An 18098-nucleotide genomic window follows, 5' to 3' on the forward strand; every position below is an offset into this window, starting at 1 on the left:
ATGTAAATTCATAAAAACAAAATCATTTTATTTTAATTGTATATGTTTGAACAGTTGTTGTTTTTATTATGGTGAAATATTATGTGTCAGAATGAACTGGTTACAGAAAAAGGCAGCATTTCTAAGAAATCAAATAACTGTAAATTTACAGATTTTTACCATCATTGAACAAAAAACATACTTTTACTGCCAACTGACATTTTTTTCCCTGGCACCCCTGTTCATGGACTTTTTCTGTTTTTTTAATACAGTGTAGTAGTTTTGTATTTATTCATATTTTTGTGTTGGCTCATTGGTTTACATTGTTTATTTCACTATATTTCAGACAGACTTACTTAGGTGTTTTCACTGGATTTCAGATATACTTAATTCAGACTTGCTTACGTGGCTTCAGACACTGTGTTAGGTCCTTGATGGACAAAGTCATGAACAACAATATGTTGCAAAATGCAGCTACTACTGTTTTTAGCTACGCAAGCCTCAGAGCAGCAAACACGTCTTGGCTGATTGACTGTATTTGGAAAAAGAGGGTTAAAAACTGAATTATTACAGAACTATTACAACATTTAGAACCAAATAAGAAAGAGATATGTTCTACATCAAGAGTACATTATTAAAATCAATTAGGAAGCATGTACACACTGAAAATTGGTCCTTTGAATTGACATGATTAAAACATATTAAGTGGTTGCACATGAATATAAAATGTATCACAAGAACAGAATAACTGCCAAAACAAGTAAACCTGAAGACAGCAAATGTGCAGATGTAACATTTTGTGTGTAACTACTTAACACAATAAAAGCACGAACCCATTTTTCAGTGCACGTGAGGTTAATGAGGCTCTGCACACTGAACAAAAACGTTCCTTTGAGTTTACTTGATTCTAATGTGTACATTGGTTCCAGATGAATAAAATATATTACATCAACACAATTACATTTTACTTCCTTCTGGCAAGAATTGTGTTGATGTAATGTATTTCATTAATGCAGAACCGATGTATGCATGTGCATTAGTCAGTGCATTAGCCCAACACAACACCATTTTCAGTGAAAACTACATTAATGTCAGAGACTGGGCTACAGTGGGGAGATAGGATTGCATCATAGTCCAGAAAACAACAGGATAGATTGTTATTCCTTGAGGCACATTCCTGCACCTACCTCCTCAAAACCCCCCTCAGTTCCACAGCACACTAATGTGTAGACGTCAGGGAGCAGAGCTACTTAAAAATGACATCAACATGAGCAATAATGCAGTAAAGAGGTGTGCTAGTTAGAATCAGATGTGGGTAAGCCATAAAGTCTTGGCTGGGTCAGTGCAAGGTCATGGAAAGAGCTCCTATGCCCTCCCTTAGTGTTAGGCGGATCCGATAAAATTCACTCTCACAATATTTCCCAAATATTTTATGGAATGAGATGATATTTTAAGTTTGCATTAATAAAATGAATGAACTCATGTCTCCTGATTACTTGTACTGGTCCAACAAACCTTATATATAGTATATTTCTACTCAATGCTCTCCTGGATATAATGCTTATTAGCTATCAACACTGGGTCCAAACAATACCAGTTTTAAGGGGCTAAAAATTCTGATAACTGAAGATACTGGCCATCATCATTTTGTATATTATTTCTATATTATCCTCCTTATTTTTCACATGACCAGTGTTTTGAGATTATGGCTGGAACATCTGGTTAGGGAATGGAAGTGTTGTTTGTTACGGTATTTAGCGGAATGTGTGCTAACTTTGAAAGTAATCATTCTGCCCCACTAAATGAGCATAAAAAGTGCTAAGCTTCAACAGACACAAGAATGTGGCTTCATTATGACTCCTTGAAAATTCAATCCAGTTGTTAGCATGTTAGTGTCTGTGACCATAAACGAAACCAGATGACAAACTGCCAGTTAAACATCCCTGATTGCTGCTAACAGACTCTTTTTAATTGGTGTACATTTTTTTCTCTTTATAACTGGATATATTCTGGCCTCAGTAGAGTAGATCAAGCAGGTCAACAGAAAGCTAATCAGCTAACATGTTAATGCTCCAGTAATAAAAGACATACTTGAAGTTCAAGACTTTAAAGAAGGAGTTACTTAAAACTGAGACATACAAAGTGAAAAATGTTACTTGTACGCCTTTTATGCGCTTAAAGTATCTGTATTCAAACTGCCGTTGCTAATGGTTTGCTAACGGTCTTCTCTTAATACAACCGAAAAGAACCTTATATAGTATGTATATATACAATGATCAGGCATAATATTATGACCACCTCCTTGTTTCTACGCTCACTGTCTATTTTATCAGCTCCACTTACTACATAGGTGCACTTTGTAGTTCTACAGTTACAGACTGTGGTCCATCTGTTTCTCTGCAGACTTTGTTAACCCCCTTTTACCCTGTTCTTCAGTGGTCAGGACCCCCATGGACCCTCACAGAGCAGGTACTATTTTGTGGTGGATCATTCTCAGCACTGCAGTAACACTGATGTGGTGGTGGTGTATTAGTGTGTGTTGCCCTGGTCTGAGACACAGCAGTGCAAGAATTTCACCAATACCTATACATTTGCAGGACCTCATCATCAGCCAATACTATCAGTGAAACAGTGTATCAGCTGGATCCTATAAATACTGCTAAATCAGCATTATTAGATGACATCAATACTGGAATATTGCCTAACACTACCTTCAAAGGGGGAGCAATATGACAGACTCTGACACAGAATCAAAAGGCCATATCCTCCCACTCTACTCACTTGTTTTCTTCTTCTAGCTGGAACAAACTTGCAACATCTTGTGCTGGATGTTACTGCTTGTACTGGATGTTATGATAAGCAAAATTCTAAATAACATCCCTGTTATAATGCAGCATAACTAGGTTTCAACTGGTTGTCATTTGCCAAGCTCTAAAAGAATGTTGTCAAGAATGGGCAAAAGTTGGAAAAGGATTCAATTTTCCAGCACAAATTAAGTTTTCGCAGAAATCTCACTTGAGGAACAGAACAGGGTGTTCAGAGCTTGGTATGTAAAGCCCCTGCTGGTGTTGACACTCTCATAATAAACAGCCTCTCTCCACTGTGGCTGTGTAGAATCACAGCTTGTAATCAAGGACACATGCTCTTTATCTCAGAGACACAGAGGTGCTCCTGCTACTACAGTAAACTCAACACCACAGAATTGTACTGTAACCGTGAAGGTGTCCACCACAGGTGTACAATTAAATACTGTAACCAACGTCTTTTGCACTAATACTAGGGGTGCAGGAAAAAATCGATTCTTAGATGCATTGCAATGCGGACGTGAACAATTCTAGATCGATTCACAAATGTCAAAAATCGATTTTCTAAATATTTAATTTATAACGTAATGTTGACGGAATGTAAAAGGCGGAACTTTGAAGTGGGTAAGTGCAGCGCCTGGACAGTCTGTGGCGGCTTATAACAAAAACACACATGGATGAGCGAGAAATCCAACCGGCTCCCTCTGCATTAAAAGCCAGGTTAGGTCAGGAGTCACAACCCAAATGATAAGAAGAGCCATTTTGTCCTTTCAACAAAAATCAAACCACCTTGGGAGCCACAACATTTAATGTCCAGTATGTCTCAGTGTGTGATAATGTACTAGTATAGGCTAAACAATATAAATGAGAGTGCAGAACTACTTTGCTCTGCTTTAAGCTTCGCCTACAGACGCTTTCCTCCCATCTCCGCCAGGAAACTTTTCCTCAAAAGTTCAATAGTTTCTTCTAAAATGTCTCTCATCGTTGTCTGTTTTACGAAGCTGAAGTCGCTTCTCATCCTCCAGCTTCTTGTTCGAATTTTCCCGGTCCACCTTAAATTCTGACTGAGGCGCCGAATGTAACCACCATTTAATGCGGCACCATTTAAGGTGGAACAGGAAAATTCGAAAGAGAAGCGACTTCATCTTGGCAACTTTTTAGTGTTTGACCATCTGTCGCTGCAGATTTAACGTACCAGGAAACCAGAAACCAACTGCGCTGCTTATAAATGCAAATAACGCATCGTTGCTATGTGATCTGCAGTCTGCATCGATAATCGTTTTATAATCGCATCGCAGCCCTCTGAATTGTAATCGAATCGTGAGGTGCCTAGAGATTCCCATCCCTAACTAATACTATAACTGTGACATACCCTCTCCGCCCTCCACACACACACACATTTTTCAGTTTTCAACATATTTTGAAAATGTCTGTTGTCCTTTACAATGTGTGTACATTTCACGCTGAACATGATGAACAGACCAAGATACAAAGTTTTATGCAAACAGCAGCAATATGTGTGTGTGTGTGTGTGTGTGTGTGTGTATATATATATATATATATATATATATATATATATATATATATATATGTGTGTGTGTGTATAAATAGATATAGATATATAGATGTATATATAGGTATATGCGTGTGTGTGTAAATTTGTGTAAGTCACTCAGAGTGGTTTGATGTTCTCTGTTCTAGAAAAACTTGTTGAGTCAGAATTCTTCACAGTGGTGATAGAAACCAGACGCCTGAAGTGAAGTGTTTAATACCTCTAAAAGCTCCCTCACAGATGTTATTGTCTGAAATGGTTATGAATACACTCTCTAATGCATGAGACATTCTTTTACAAGCGTCTTGACATAATTTTGAGCTTACAAAGTTTTTTTTTTTAAAACATTCATGGTGGAGAGCTAAAGAGGCCATTTTAAGGCAAAATAGTCCCCCAAATCTTATTTGTTTCAGATTTACCACTATTTCACTAGTATACACATCGCACAAAAAATTCAGAAAACACATGTAGGTTCACTGGTGGTTTTGGATAGTAAATAAAATGGCTATATCTGTGTTGTATACAATGTGATCCCTGGTTACTATCACCACCACTGTGAACAACTCTGTGCCTGTAAGGTCATTTTCACACTAGCGTTTTTTACTGGACCCAGGACTGCTTGCTCTGCGAGTTTGGTATGTTTGGTCAAGTGAGAAAGCTGTTCAATCTCAAAACGTTGCACATTGTTTTGCCACGGTTTTCGGGTTGAATGGCATGTTTCATTGCAACGGCGCAAACCAGTGTACAACTGCCTTTGTGGTACGTTTCTCTCTCTTGATGGTTGTGTCAGACATGTTACCCAATCAGCAGCAATATGTATACAAACCCTGCCCTATTAAAAAGGCAGTGCACACAATGGGTTCTAATAAAGTCCTCTACAAATGCGTCCGCTGCAGCTTGGTGTGCACAACAACTGAACACATATGTTGAAGTATTAAACATGGTTCTTAACTCATTTCATCAGACTGGTGATGGCAGAGGAAGGATTGCTGTGGACAAAAAGTGCGGTTCTTTGCCGCTTTAGTGTTTGTATCCAAGGAAAATTTGGATGTTCGGATGGAATTCTTGTGTGTGAAAGCAAACCAGCAATAATGTGCTCCTCCCACAAAGGAGCCCAGAGTCGGCCCTGGGTGCAGATTCAAGTATTTGGGCAAAAACAAGTTTCTCTACAATTAACATCACTTCACATCAAACCACTCTAAACGAGTTTGTTTACATCTCAATGATTGAATTATTTAACTAATGTTGAAGAATTGGTGGAATTCATCTCTAACTTATTTGACATTGAGAGTTGTTACCATCATTCTGATATTCTACTTCAAATTGTGTAATTACACAGTTAATTACATAGTTACATAATAAATTACACTTGTATTTGATTTACATTTTGTACTAATTGTCAGAGTCGGCTCTACTGAATTTCTTCCATTTTCTTTTTGCTGTAAAGAAATGACAAAATAGGTCTTTCTGGAAAACAAGACAGTAAATCTTTCATTAAATTCAAAACAAAAAATATCAGCTGTACTACTGTTTATCCACAATTCCTATAGCATTGTTTGGTTCTTTTTTAATATTTTAATGAGCTACAAGTGAGAAATAATTCAAAGTGAATTACACCACACTTTTATTATCAGCAGTAACTGCAACTTCTAAAGGTTAACATGAAAAATGTGGTTAGGCTGAGTACTTTTGAAAGGTATTTTATCAACTTTCTCAGAAGAGATTACAGCGATCTACGTAACTTCATAGTGTTCTACTGATACCAAAAAAGAAAAGAATTATAGCATCGATGCATTACACAATGAATGTAATCTCCTATAGAAAATAGCTTTCAGCCTAGGACCAAACTAAAGCTGAGGCAGTAAAACTGACCTGAAGTTCTTACATCCCACCCATTATCCAACTCTGACACTTCACAATTTGTCTGTCCAGATTCTCCCCACCTCCACAACTCACACTCAACTGTGAAAAAACAGGTGACACTGCTTACTGTTTCATGATGATGAAGATAAATGTGCACCCAAATTGTCCACCGGTAAACCCTCTCCAGCTCAGCATTTCTCATTTCAGCCAGATGCTCAAAAACTTTTAATTGTGACTGTGTAAATACACAAAACAAGCACTGTTTACTAAAAAGGTGGACTGAATTTGTTCAAATGTATACACTGGTTGAAAATGAATAAAGTACATTACATGAGCACAGTTGTTGTCTTTAAGTTGAGCTTTTTGGCAATAATTGTGTTGATGTTAAGGCTGTACTGATATGAGAACTGTGGCCCAATGCCTGATGTATACTTTTCAGTTGGTATAGTGTAGTGGGTAACACCTCTGCCTCCTACACTTTAGACTGGGGTTCAATCCCTGCCTGGGTAAGCACCCTACACTATACCAATAAGAGTCCTTGGGCAAGACCCCTAAAACTACCTTCGCCTACCTGTGTAAAAATGATCAAATTGTAAAGCGCTCTGGATAAGAGCGTCTGCCAAATGCCGTAAATGTTTGTGTACATATCTGCTGATACTTTTATAAAATGTAAAACATGGGACTAGATCTACCTGAATTAGCATTACAGAAAAATATGACATTTATTTCTGAGGTTATAAATGCAGTAAAATGAAATAAAATATAAAATATTATAAAACAGAATAAAATAAAATACAGATATTTTAGCACAGTAGACATTCCTAAACATTCCGAGGTTTGAAATATTGGTCAAATCTAAACATCTGTGCAATGCCAATCATTTTTAACAAAAAGCTTTTATGTACCAAAGCAAATATCGCTGCTGTTTTAAACAAAACCTCGTATCTCCATTTTTGTCGTTTTTCAGTTTCTGACATAATTTGAAAATGCCTGTTGCCCTTTACATTGTGTTTAAATTTCATGATGAATGGACCAAAAGAATCGGCCCAAAATTACTTGGAAAAAAGTCTGGTTCCATTGACTTACATTAAAAGTGAAGTATGTTTTTTCCTTCTCCTGTAAAGTTACCATTTTGGAGATACAAGGTTTCGTTTCCGACAACAGCGACATGATTCTGATACCACTCTGCATCCCGACACGTTCGCATGTGAATCAAAGCACAATATGAGGCTGTTTACATCTTGCACCAGCTTGTGTTTTCGCTGACTTATCACACATGGATTTCACCTGACCACACGAAAAGCTCCAGGATGCATTGTGAAAGCATCCAAGTCAAGCTTGCTGATTTGTATCATAAGAGTGTAGCGGTTGGGGGGAGTAAGTAAATGGATGTAAACCAGAAATTACGTAAGTGCTGAGGTGCTTTCTACATTGGAAAGTCCAATCTAATCTCATCTAGTCACAGTGGGGATTATTATGTTCAATGTAGTGTTCTCTTTCAACGGAGGTCCGGCATGCTTGCTCAATGCAATATCCAAATGAAGCCTCAGACTAAACAAAATTTTTGTTGTCCTGTGAGCTGTGTCTGTGTTGCCCAATCACAGTGCAAAAAGCTGTTCCGTGAGTGTTTTGATGAATGAAGGTGTTTACAGTCGTGTGCAAAAGTTTAGGCACCCCGATCAAATCACCTTTTGTTGATTTTCTAAGTGAAAAAAAGTGAATACATCCTCTACCCTCAACACACTTCTTCACATTTTAATGCACAATTACTGTTTATTTGCTAAATTTAAAATGCTGCGGAAAAAAAATGTTGCTTGAGCAAAAGTTATGTCACGTTATCGCTGTTGTTGGAACAGAATCTTGTATCTCCAAATTAATAACTTTTCAGGAGAAGGAAAAAACATACTTTACTTTTAATGTAAGTCAATGGAACCAGAATTTTTTTCAAGCCATTTTACGCCATTTCTTTTGGTCCATTCATCATGAAATGTATACAGAATGTAAAGGGCAACAGGCATTGTCAAATTATGTCAAAAACGAGGTTTTGTTCCGACAGCAGCGATATATAAATACGTATTTCTTTTCCCAATATGATAAATTCATTAAAATGCCACATTTCACCAAGTTTGTTCCCTGTAGAGACTGTGGTAACTTATTTTCACTTTCATGACTGTGTACAATCCAATAAAAGTACATTATTTTGGTTACAATAATGCAAGCTACTTTGTGTTCATGTCATCTTACTGATTCAGCAGTGCATTTTAATATATCGCTACTGCAATATTTAATAAAAATCACACACAACACTACATTTTGTCCATGTAGTGCAGCCGCAGAAAGTGTGCCACACTGGATACAGGATAAAAAGGGGGAAGTATAATCCTTACATACATTAGAACTTCAGCTAAAGAAAACACTGTTCTTCAGACACTGCCTGTGTAAAGAAAGGAAGAACCAATCTCCTTCAAAATAAGAGGAGAGCCAGCCAAGAGTGATACAGAAACAGTGTACTAAACTCCAATCAGCCATTTGTCAGCCCAAACAGATGTCTGCCTGGCTGCTGCATCTCCTTTTTCCACTAAAACAGGATCCTTCCTAATCCCTGCCAGAATTCCCCAAGAATCGGTCCCTTCATGAGCTTCACACACCAGCTCCAAGCTCTTCCTCTGTATTTCTTTAACCATTTATACAACTAATGAGCTTTTGCAAGGGATCTACCGGCTCCAGGCCATTCACATGCATTAATGTGGCACGAGAACTTGTCAACTACTAGTGAATAAGCATAAATCAGGATATAGCAAGAATGCCAGAAGGCTGGTTTTCCAGACACACATCATGTCGAGCATTAAATTAAATTTAATGTCAGCGGCGGTTTGGAGATGCTAGATAAATGAAAGTTTATGTTAAGTCACATAGACAAACGGAACACTTTTGTTACACAGTTCTCCAAGCATGTGAAGCTGCTCTGTAACACTGCAAGAGCTGCTAATAAGATTGTGATTGGCTTCATGAAAGATCCATATCATCATTGTTGGAACAAAACCTAAATGGTAGGACTTTCCTTTACAAGAAAAGGAGAAAATGTTCCAAAGTTTTAGGCTTTTCCTCTGTTATTCTGGACCATTTCTGCTGGTCCACTCAACACAAAATCTCCACACAACCTAAAGGGCAGCTGGCGTTTTCAAGTGGTTTAAAAAAAATGAAAAGGTTAAGCGATGAAATGCTAGTTTTTGTCCAATTAGATGAGGCCCAAAACTTCATCTGTGAAACAGAGAGGTAACTAATTCTTTTATATCTATCATGTCATCTGGAACTGTTATCAAACTGCAGCTTCCTGATTATTGTACTGTTTGCCATTCCTGTCCCAGAGGCTATAAAAACAACTGAAAATGCATTTTCCTGAAGCTGCTTTCTACTTTTTTTAAACTTGACTACTGGGAAAACAATACATACATCAGTTCTCTTTTACTTCTACTAAAATGAAATGTTGCTGCTTATCTTTGATTAGAATGATGCTCTACTTCTTATTTGCCTTTATTTTGCACAATAACACAATCTATGTGAAATCACCCAACTGTCAATCTCAGACTTGCTTAATGCTTTCAAGAAATAATACCATTGTGTAGGCCTGAACCCTGTGCCAAAAGTTGTTTATGTTTCAGAAAAACACTGGATTTTAGGTGCAACGGGTTCAGGTAAAAGGGGCTCAGGTATAACAGGCTCAGGTAAAACAGGCTTAGGTAAAAAGGGCTTAGGTGAAACAGGCTCAGGTAAAACAGGCTCAGATGAAACAGGCTCAGGTAAAACAGGCTCAGATGAAACAGGCTCAGGTGAAACAGGCTCAGGTGAAACAGGCTCAGATGAAACAAGCTCAGGCGCAACGGGCTCAGGTGAAACAGGATCAGGTGAAATAGGCTCAGGTGAAACAAGCTCAGGTGAAACAAGCTCAGGTGAAACAGGCTCAGGTGAAACGGGCTCAAATGAAATAAGCTCAGGTGAAACGGGCTCTGGTGAAACGGGCTTAGGTGAAACGGGCTCAGGTGAAGCAAGCTCAGGTGAAACAGGCTCAGATGAAGCAAGCCCAGGTGAAACAGGCTCAGATAAAACGGGTTCAGATGAAACAGGCTTAGGTAAAACAGGCTCAGGTGAAACGGGTTCAGATGAAACAGGCTTAGGTAAAACAGGCTCAGGTGAAACGGGTTCAGATGAAACAGGCTCAGGTGAAAGGCGCTTAGGTGAAACAGGCTCAGGTGAAACAGGCTCAGGTAAAACGGGCTCAGGTGAAATAGGCTTAAGTGAAACAGGCTCAGATGAAACATGCTCAGGTGAAATGGGTTCAGGTAATACAGGCTAAGCTGAAACAGGCTTATGTGAAACAGGCTTAGGTGAAACAGATTCAGGTAAAATGGGCTCAGGTGAAACAGGTTCAGGTGAAACAGGCGCAGGTGAAACAGGCTCAGACAAAAAAGCTTTGGACAATAAAGTTTGTGTGACATTCGCAATTCTTTTCTTTCTTTCTTGATCAATGACAATTTTGTGCCTAAATTAAAGATGATAATATACTCAAAGCAAAACTTTTACTGAACTGCACTAGTTATATGTTATATATTATATGTAATAATAATAATAATAATAATAATAATAGTCCTGATACACCCCATTTATTGGAAGAAAAGGTGTTACTGTTATTTTTATTACTATAATTATCATTATACCATCCCCATCCTGTACCCTGTTTAATCGTTTTTTGAATAGATGCTTTCGTTCCTAATAGTATGTTTTTGTTGGAACTTGGATTTTGTTGTACGTGAACGGGTTCGCCTGGGCCTCAACTACGACCAAAGGCGCCCATGTTTCAGAAAACATCTACACCCAGTTTATTCCACCGCTGTGGTCGACTGCAAAAGTTAGCAAAACTGCACTCGCGGCTCCACTGAAAATAATGGAATATCCGGTTCGCCATCAATCATCTACTGCTAACATGTAAACACAGCTTTTTCTGTAGCTCTCCTTTCAAGGCAAAAAATAAATCTAGACCACTTTTTAAAAGTTTCTATATCTACTCAAAACACAACATTTTTTTTTGCACTGGACACAGTTATTCTTGTGGGACATTATTTCCTAAAAGTATTAAGCAATTCTGAGATGGTCAGTGGGGAACTTCTTCAGAAAGCTGGTGCTCTGGGGTGGATTTACCCAATGGAAGACACACGGCACTCTACTGTGAAGTACTAGCCCACCTGTAAGTGGAGCTTTGTAGTGTTTTCTTCTCATAAATCCCAGGTGAGGCTATTTAAAGTGAAGTGCATGAATATGTGGTCCTACTTTCCTGCTGCACTCTTTATCCGCTTAGTGCCAGTCATGCAGAAGGAGGCTTGCAGAGGAAGTGCCATGCTGTGTAGCAGAACGTTTTTATGGCAAGGAACGCGTTTGCTGAGGAAACTCGGAACACACACACACACGCACACACTCTCCACAAGCAGTGCAGGTGCACCTCTAAGTCCATTAACTCACTATTCAAGTGAAGTCACTCGAACAGAGCTCTCATTTTATGAATGGGCAGCACATTAAGTTAACCTTTTCATGTAAAGCGGTTACACAAAGGGTTGTGCGGTACATGATAAAAAGCACTATTTATAATTAGTGCTATAGACTGAAAAATAAACATGTCATTGTCCACCATCAAAGAAATCAAGGTGAGATAAGGTGAAGGCTTTTTGAACAGGACGGATCAGATCATTTACAGTGGACATTTTGATGTTGCTGAGATTCCTTCTGGCAGTTTGAAGGAGGCCTTTCCATATAATGTAATCACATTAGGACTCTTCTTCAGAAGTGCTTTTAAAAAGGTCATACATAGACAGTTTTTCAGTTTGATCCCAAAGACTTCTCAATTTCCAGGTGTGACATGCAAAGCAACACAATATGGACAACATTTTCTTTTTCTATTGCCGCATTCTTAAAAACAAAGGTGACATATGATACAATACTACTTTTCCTTTTCCAATACAGATTACGATACTTAAATCTTCTGTATTGGTTGATACTGATATATATATATATATATATATATATATATATATATATATATATATATATATATATATATATATATATATATATCTTTTTTTAAAAACTACATAAACTTTTAATTGATGCTTTTCACCTAAGGTAAGATACACTTATGATATCATGCTCTAAAACTCTATCACACAGCAAGAAATACCAAGCTAACACAATGTGAGTGAGTACTGTCTCAGGACAGATTTGTTACAGGATTGAATTAGATTCATTCTTATGCATTTTTTTGCTGCAATCATGTGAGTGCCTTGAAAACGTGCACAGAAACTTATCAGAAACATCTGTAATTGGTTATGATGCTCAGAGCATCAGAGAAGGTTTACTGACCAGGCTAGTGGGGTCAGTGTGGGGGCCTCTGACACAGGAGGCTTCAGGGAGCCTCAGACTACAAGGCCTGAGGGGGCTCACACACTAAGGACAGTCCAATGCAGACATGAACATTAGAACGAGTAGTATGGACAAGTATTGTTTAAGCTTGCTTTCACCCACGGTGGCGCAGTGGGTAGCGCTGTCGCCTCACAGCAAGAAGGGCCTGGGTTCGATTCCCGGCGGGGCAGCCAGGGTCATTTCTGTGTGGAGTTTGCCTGTTCTCCCCGTGTCTGCGTGGGTTTTCTCCGGGTACTCCGGTTTCCTCCCACAGTCCAAAAAAAAAACATGCTAAAATTGCCCCTAGGTGTGACTGTGTATGTCTGTCTGTCTGCCCTGCGATGGACTGGCGGCCCGTCCAGGGTGTATCCTGCCTTCCGCCCAATGATAGCTGGGATGTTATTGTGAGGCCTACAACGATGTGCATGCCCAGAGTTCTTGCAAGACTATGATCTGTCCCAGTTTTATGATTAGTGAGGGGAGCTGTTTGCGATTTACAGCTCTCTGGGTTATCAGCATCACACAGGCCAACACTGTGACACCAATTAACAAATGATAGACTGTGCAGTCCTCGTTGCATGACTGCGGGTTTACTCACTTTACTCTGGAGCCATGAGAGAAGATTTCTTGTTTATGTTCACTATTTTGTAACCCCAAACTAACTGCTAATATTTTTTCCAAAGTTTCTACAAGATGATTTGCAAAAGGCCTCTAGAGGATACATGACTCCAGCATATTGCCCAGGGCAGGTGAAAACAGAAGCTTTTAAGGATCTTTGATCCTTCTGCGGCTTGGCACCCAGACCCAAAAAGGAACCAACCAATAACCCCAACAGTCCCTGGCATAAATATCACCCATTCATATGCCAGAACAAGGAGGCGTCTTTCCGCTTAGCAAAGCAAACAGGCTGCGAGGGGGGAAAACAAAATATTTGGCTGAATAAACACGGAGTGAACTGGACAAACTTGTTAAAGGAGGAACAGTTGGCGACTGTGGCGACCTTCAGCCTGGCCAGAAAGCTTCATTATACCAGAGGCAAGGTGGGGTGAAGGACTTATGAGGGCTGGAATGTTAGAATGTGAGGAGTGCTATTTATTCTCACAAACATTACTCCTAAAATATACATAACTGGTGGCTCTTTCTGACAAACTTTGACTAGGAACGCAAGCAGGAATGCGTCTGATCTCAGCCACGTTACAAGGGGCAGTGAAAAACTAGGCTGCCTTGATCAACTGCCATCAAGTCCAGTTATGAAAGCTAAAAGCTGAGGGTTGTGCGTGTGTGGTTGTGTTTATTTTTGTAATATATGTATGGCCATGACTCTGTAATCACTAAACTATTCTCGGTGTCGGTATGAAATGTCCCATTTATAGCAGAGGTGTCCAGCTCTGGTCTTGGAAGGCAACTGTTTGGTGACTCAGCTACCAGGTTTAGTAGAAGCATTAGAGCAGGGAAATCACCATGCTGTGCTGGACTCCAGCCCCCCCCCCAGGACTGAAATTGACATCTCTGATTTATACTAATGGTTTTCCCTTTCACATGTCAACTCAGTATGGCTGGACTGGAGTGCCACTCTAGATCTCATAACATCTCGCCAAAAGAAACTTTAGTCCCAAATGTTCTGTAGCCTTTCAGCTATTTGGTTACGTGTACATGCAGTTGTACTGTGCTGTGTACCCCTGGGCTTAGTAACAAAAAACACATTAGGGGAGGCCTCGGCAGGATTTTTCAGTTCCTTAGTCCAATTCAGTGAGGGGAATAAACTCAGCTTCTTCTCAGACAGCGATTTATCAGGAAAAGGTATCTTCACTCTCTATACTTATTAGTGAGCAAAGTGAGAACTAAACTGTTTCACAAGTTTTACAGTACATTATAACAAACCTCAAACCACCAGGGCTTGTTTGGTCTGACATATTAAACTGAACAGACTCCTTTTAATAATGCGAAATATGAAATAGTCACATGTGCTTTAAGAGTACAATCGCCATATATGCCAACAGCCTTCTTGCACATTAGACACTTTGGATTACTCAGCTCTGAAGTAACCTGAACCTGACATTTTCTTGTTGAATTTCACACAGAACAATTTCTAATACACATTACTACTAAAGCCTTAAGTAGAGATTAGCCTACTTAACAGAGCCATGCCCCATTTAGGTTAATAGAGTAGAGTCCTTCTACAATTACATGTCTTATTTGTTTCCCCTTACAGTCCATTTACGATGTTTGTATGCTTTTATGCGCCAATAACAGTTGTATTACACTTTACATGACCTCTTTCCATCCTCTTGTTATCCCTTAGATTTAAACAGGCTGTTTTTGTAAATGTGGCTGTAAGACTGACCTATGTAAATGACCTGAAACATTCCTTATAACTTCAACAAAAGTGGGTGGGGCTTAACTGATGTAGGGTGTATTGACCTCTGAAGTCACGCTGTCATTCTTTGTGTCATGCCCATATTAGGAGCTCCTGGATTTTCTCTGTGACAGAAATAAATGGCGTTTTTGGAAAATGGCCACTGTCGCCTCCTGTGGTGAACTAAAATGTTCCAAAGCTGATGCGGAAATTTTTCCTCCAAATGTCACTGGATCCTCTGAATTATGAGGTCATTAAGGAGCTGAACTGTGACTAATACTACATGCAAAGCCAACACTGCTGCACATTGAACTGACATCCTAAGGTTGGCAACTTCACCAAAATATCTCATGCAAACCAGTCTGTCAAATGTGGCAGCTTAGAGGCTTTGGGAGTTTGCAGTTTGAGTAGTAATAGTGCTGAAGTTTAATAGTAGATGTACTTTCATGTGGCATCATTTCAGTGTGCAGGAACATGAAGTATTATTTAAATTTGACTGCAAAATGACCTTATAATACAGAGGATCTGGTGACACTGGGAGAAAACATGTACACAGACAAAACATATTGGCTTTGGGGCATTTTAGTTAACCACAAAACACAAGAGCAGCAATTCTTGTTCATATCTATTCTTTTTTATCATAGAGAAAATCAGCATAGATATGCAGTTCCTAATATGGGCACAATGTCAACTATGGAATGACACTTGACTTCAGAGGACTGATAAGTGAACAGGAGGCTTAAATTAAATTTATTAAATTTATCAATGTATATCCACTAATCAACCAGTATATTAAAACCACCTCCTTGTTTCTACACTCACTGTATATTTTCTCCACTCCACTTTCCATATAGGTGCACTTTGTAGTTACAGTTACAGACTGTAGTCCAACTCTTTGTCTGCAGGCTTTGTTTGCCCCCTGTTCTTCAATAGTCAGGACTCCCACTTGACCACCACAGAGCAGGTATTATAAGGGCAGTGGATCATTCTCAGCATTGCAGTGACACTAATGTGGTGATGGTGCGTTGCACTGGTACGAGTTGATCAGACACAGCAGTGCTGCTGGAGTTTTTAAACACTGTGTCCACTCACTGTCCACTCTATTAGACACTCTTACGTTGTCAGTCCACTTTGTAGATGTAAAGTCAGAGACCATAGCTCATCTGCTGCTGCATTGTTTGCATTAGTCATCCTCTAGTCCTTCATCAGTGGTCACAGGACGCTGGATCATTTTGGTTGGTGGACTATTCTCAGTCCATCAGTGATACTGCAGCATTTAAAAACTTCAGCAGCACCGCTGTGTCTGATCCACTCGCACCAGCACAACACACACTAACACACCATGTCAGTGTCACTGCAGTGCAGAGAATGATCACCCAAATAGTACCTGCTCTGTGGTGGTCGTGTGGGGTGCTGACCACTGAAGAACAGGGTGAAGGGGGGCTAATGGAGTATGCAACAGATGGACTACAGTCTGTAACTGTATAACTACAAAGTGCAACTATATGAAATGGAGCTGATGAAAGTGCGTGTAGAAACAAGGAGGTGAAATAAGAGAAAACTAATTCCTCAGAGTTTTGGAACTCTCTAGAACCTGTCAGAACATTCTAGAAAGTTCTATCAAAGCCTGCTCTTGTTCTCAGCATCACCATAAACATTACCTATCATTTGAGCACTCCTTCTCATTCAGCGTGGGGAAAAAACAGGTGACCACCTGGGAATTTTATATACTTTTTTAGCTCACTCCTCTTTACCTTTCTGTAGGCCAGCTGAAGGTAGTTGTAAGGGATTCTTCTGTGGAAGTCCTGGATAACATCCTCGCTCACTGTGTGCATGGACTGGGTGCCGATTTGTCCCTCGATACAGGCGTTCAGACAGGCGGCTCTCCGGAGGACCGAGTCGAAGAAGAACAGGTCGGTGTTGATGTTGCTGTCGATGCGATGCTGGTCCTCACACTTCAGCCTGCAGCGGATTTTGGTCTGACGAACTCGGGAGAAACTCGCCAGCGCTTTCTCCATGTACCGCACCACACCGGCATAGTCGCCTCTGGAAAAAGCCTCCACTCCGTTATCGTACAGCAGGTCGTACGGCTCGAGCGCCCACGTTATCTGAAGGATGAGGGCCAGGACCACGCCGCGCGGAGGAAGAACGTTCACGTCCATCTTCGGTAAACTCAACTCAGCCTCTTCGGAGTCTGTCTCTCGGTCAGATAGACCGGCACCGCCCAGTGTGGTGATGTTAGAAGCCGGGAGCGACTCACACGACCGGGCTAACCTACCATTCCACAGTCTGTGTTAGTCATTGTGAAGGAGTGATTAGTCGGGGACATTTCTGTGACCCCCCTCCTCCTCCTACAAATGGACTCCTCCTCCTTTCCCACAAGTAGGAAATAAGTAGCTAACAGGGAGAGGAACGACTCCCCTGTTACCTGCTCTGTCCTCCACACTGATACTTATTAACCAAGAACACAGATATACACTATTACTCATACAGTCAACGCGTTTAAAGGGGAATTCCACACGTTTCCCAAAATTTCTAAACAATGAAATCAGGGTGGTTTGGTGTGAAATGTCCGTTAGAGACACTTAACTGAATCCGTATCGTTGTTGTTCACACTGGTGGTCATAGGAACCAGACGTCTGAAGAGTTTAATGCCTCTAACACCCCCCTCACAGAAGATGGTTATGAAATGGTTATGCCTGTTGCCTGAGACTTTGTTTTACAGTAATTTTGTGATAAAGTTTTGGCCTAAAATATCTTGTTAACCAGTTTATTTTAATCCAGTTATGGCGGAGGGATACATGCGGGGCGTTGTAAGGCAAAATAGTCCTCAAAGAAGCCGTATGAAGGTTCAGCAGTGGTATTGGATAATAAATAAAATTGCTATAGGCCTATTTGTGTTGTAGACATGGTGACCCCTGGTTCCTCTGTCACCACTTGGTTATTACATTACACATTAGATGAGGCTATTACGTGACTATCTAACGGCCGTGACATTGTTCTGTGGTACCGTTTTGGCTTACATGTTTATACATTTAGTACCCAAATATAACACGTTTTCCCGATTTACCTTTACCAGCGTTACATGTAAGTTTGT

General features: G+C 39.9%; 1 protein-coding gene across 1 annotated transcript in view; it reads right to left on the reverse strand.

The window, feature by feature from the left end:
* The window catches only part of p3h2 (prolyl 3-hydroxylase 2), a 72726-nt gene extending 55261 nt beyond the window's left edge, over positions 1 to 17465 (reverse strand). Inside the window, exon 1 of the mRNA XM_036586092.1 lies at positions 16756 to 17465. Within this exon, the coding sequence (XP_036441985.1) occupies positions 16756 to 17163 (408 nt within the window). The 5' untranslated portion in view covers positions 17164 to 17465. The remainder of the gene's footprint in view (positions 1 to 16755) is intronic.
* Positions 17466 to 18098: the final 633 nt, after the last annotated feature.

The sequence above is a fragment of the Colossoma macropomum genome, unplaced genomic scaffold, assembly GCF_904425465.1.
Source record: "Colossoma macropomum unplaced genomic scaffold, Colossoma_macropomum, whole genome shotgun sequence".
Taxonomy (NCBI): domain Eukaryota; kingdom Metazoa; phylum Chordata; class Actinopteri; order Characiformes; family Serrasalmidae; genus Colossoma; species Colossoma macropomum.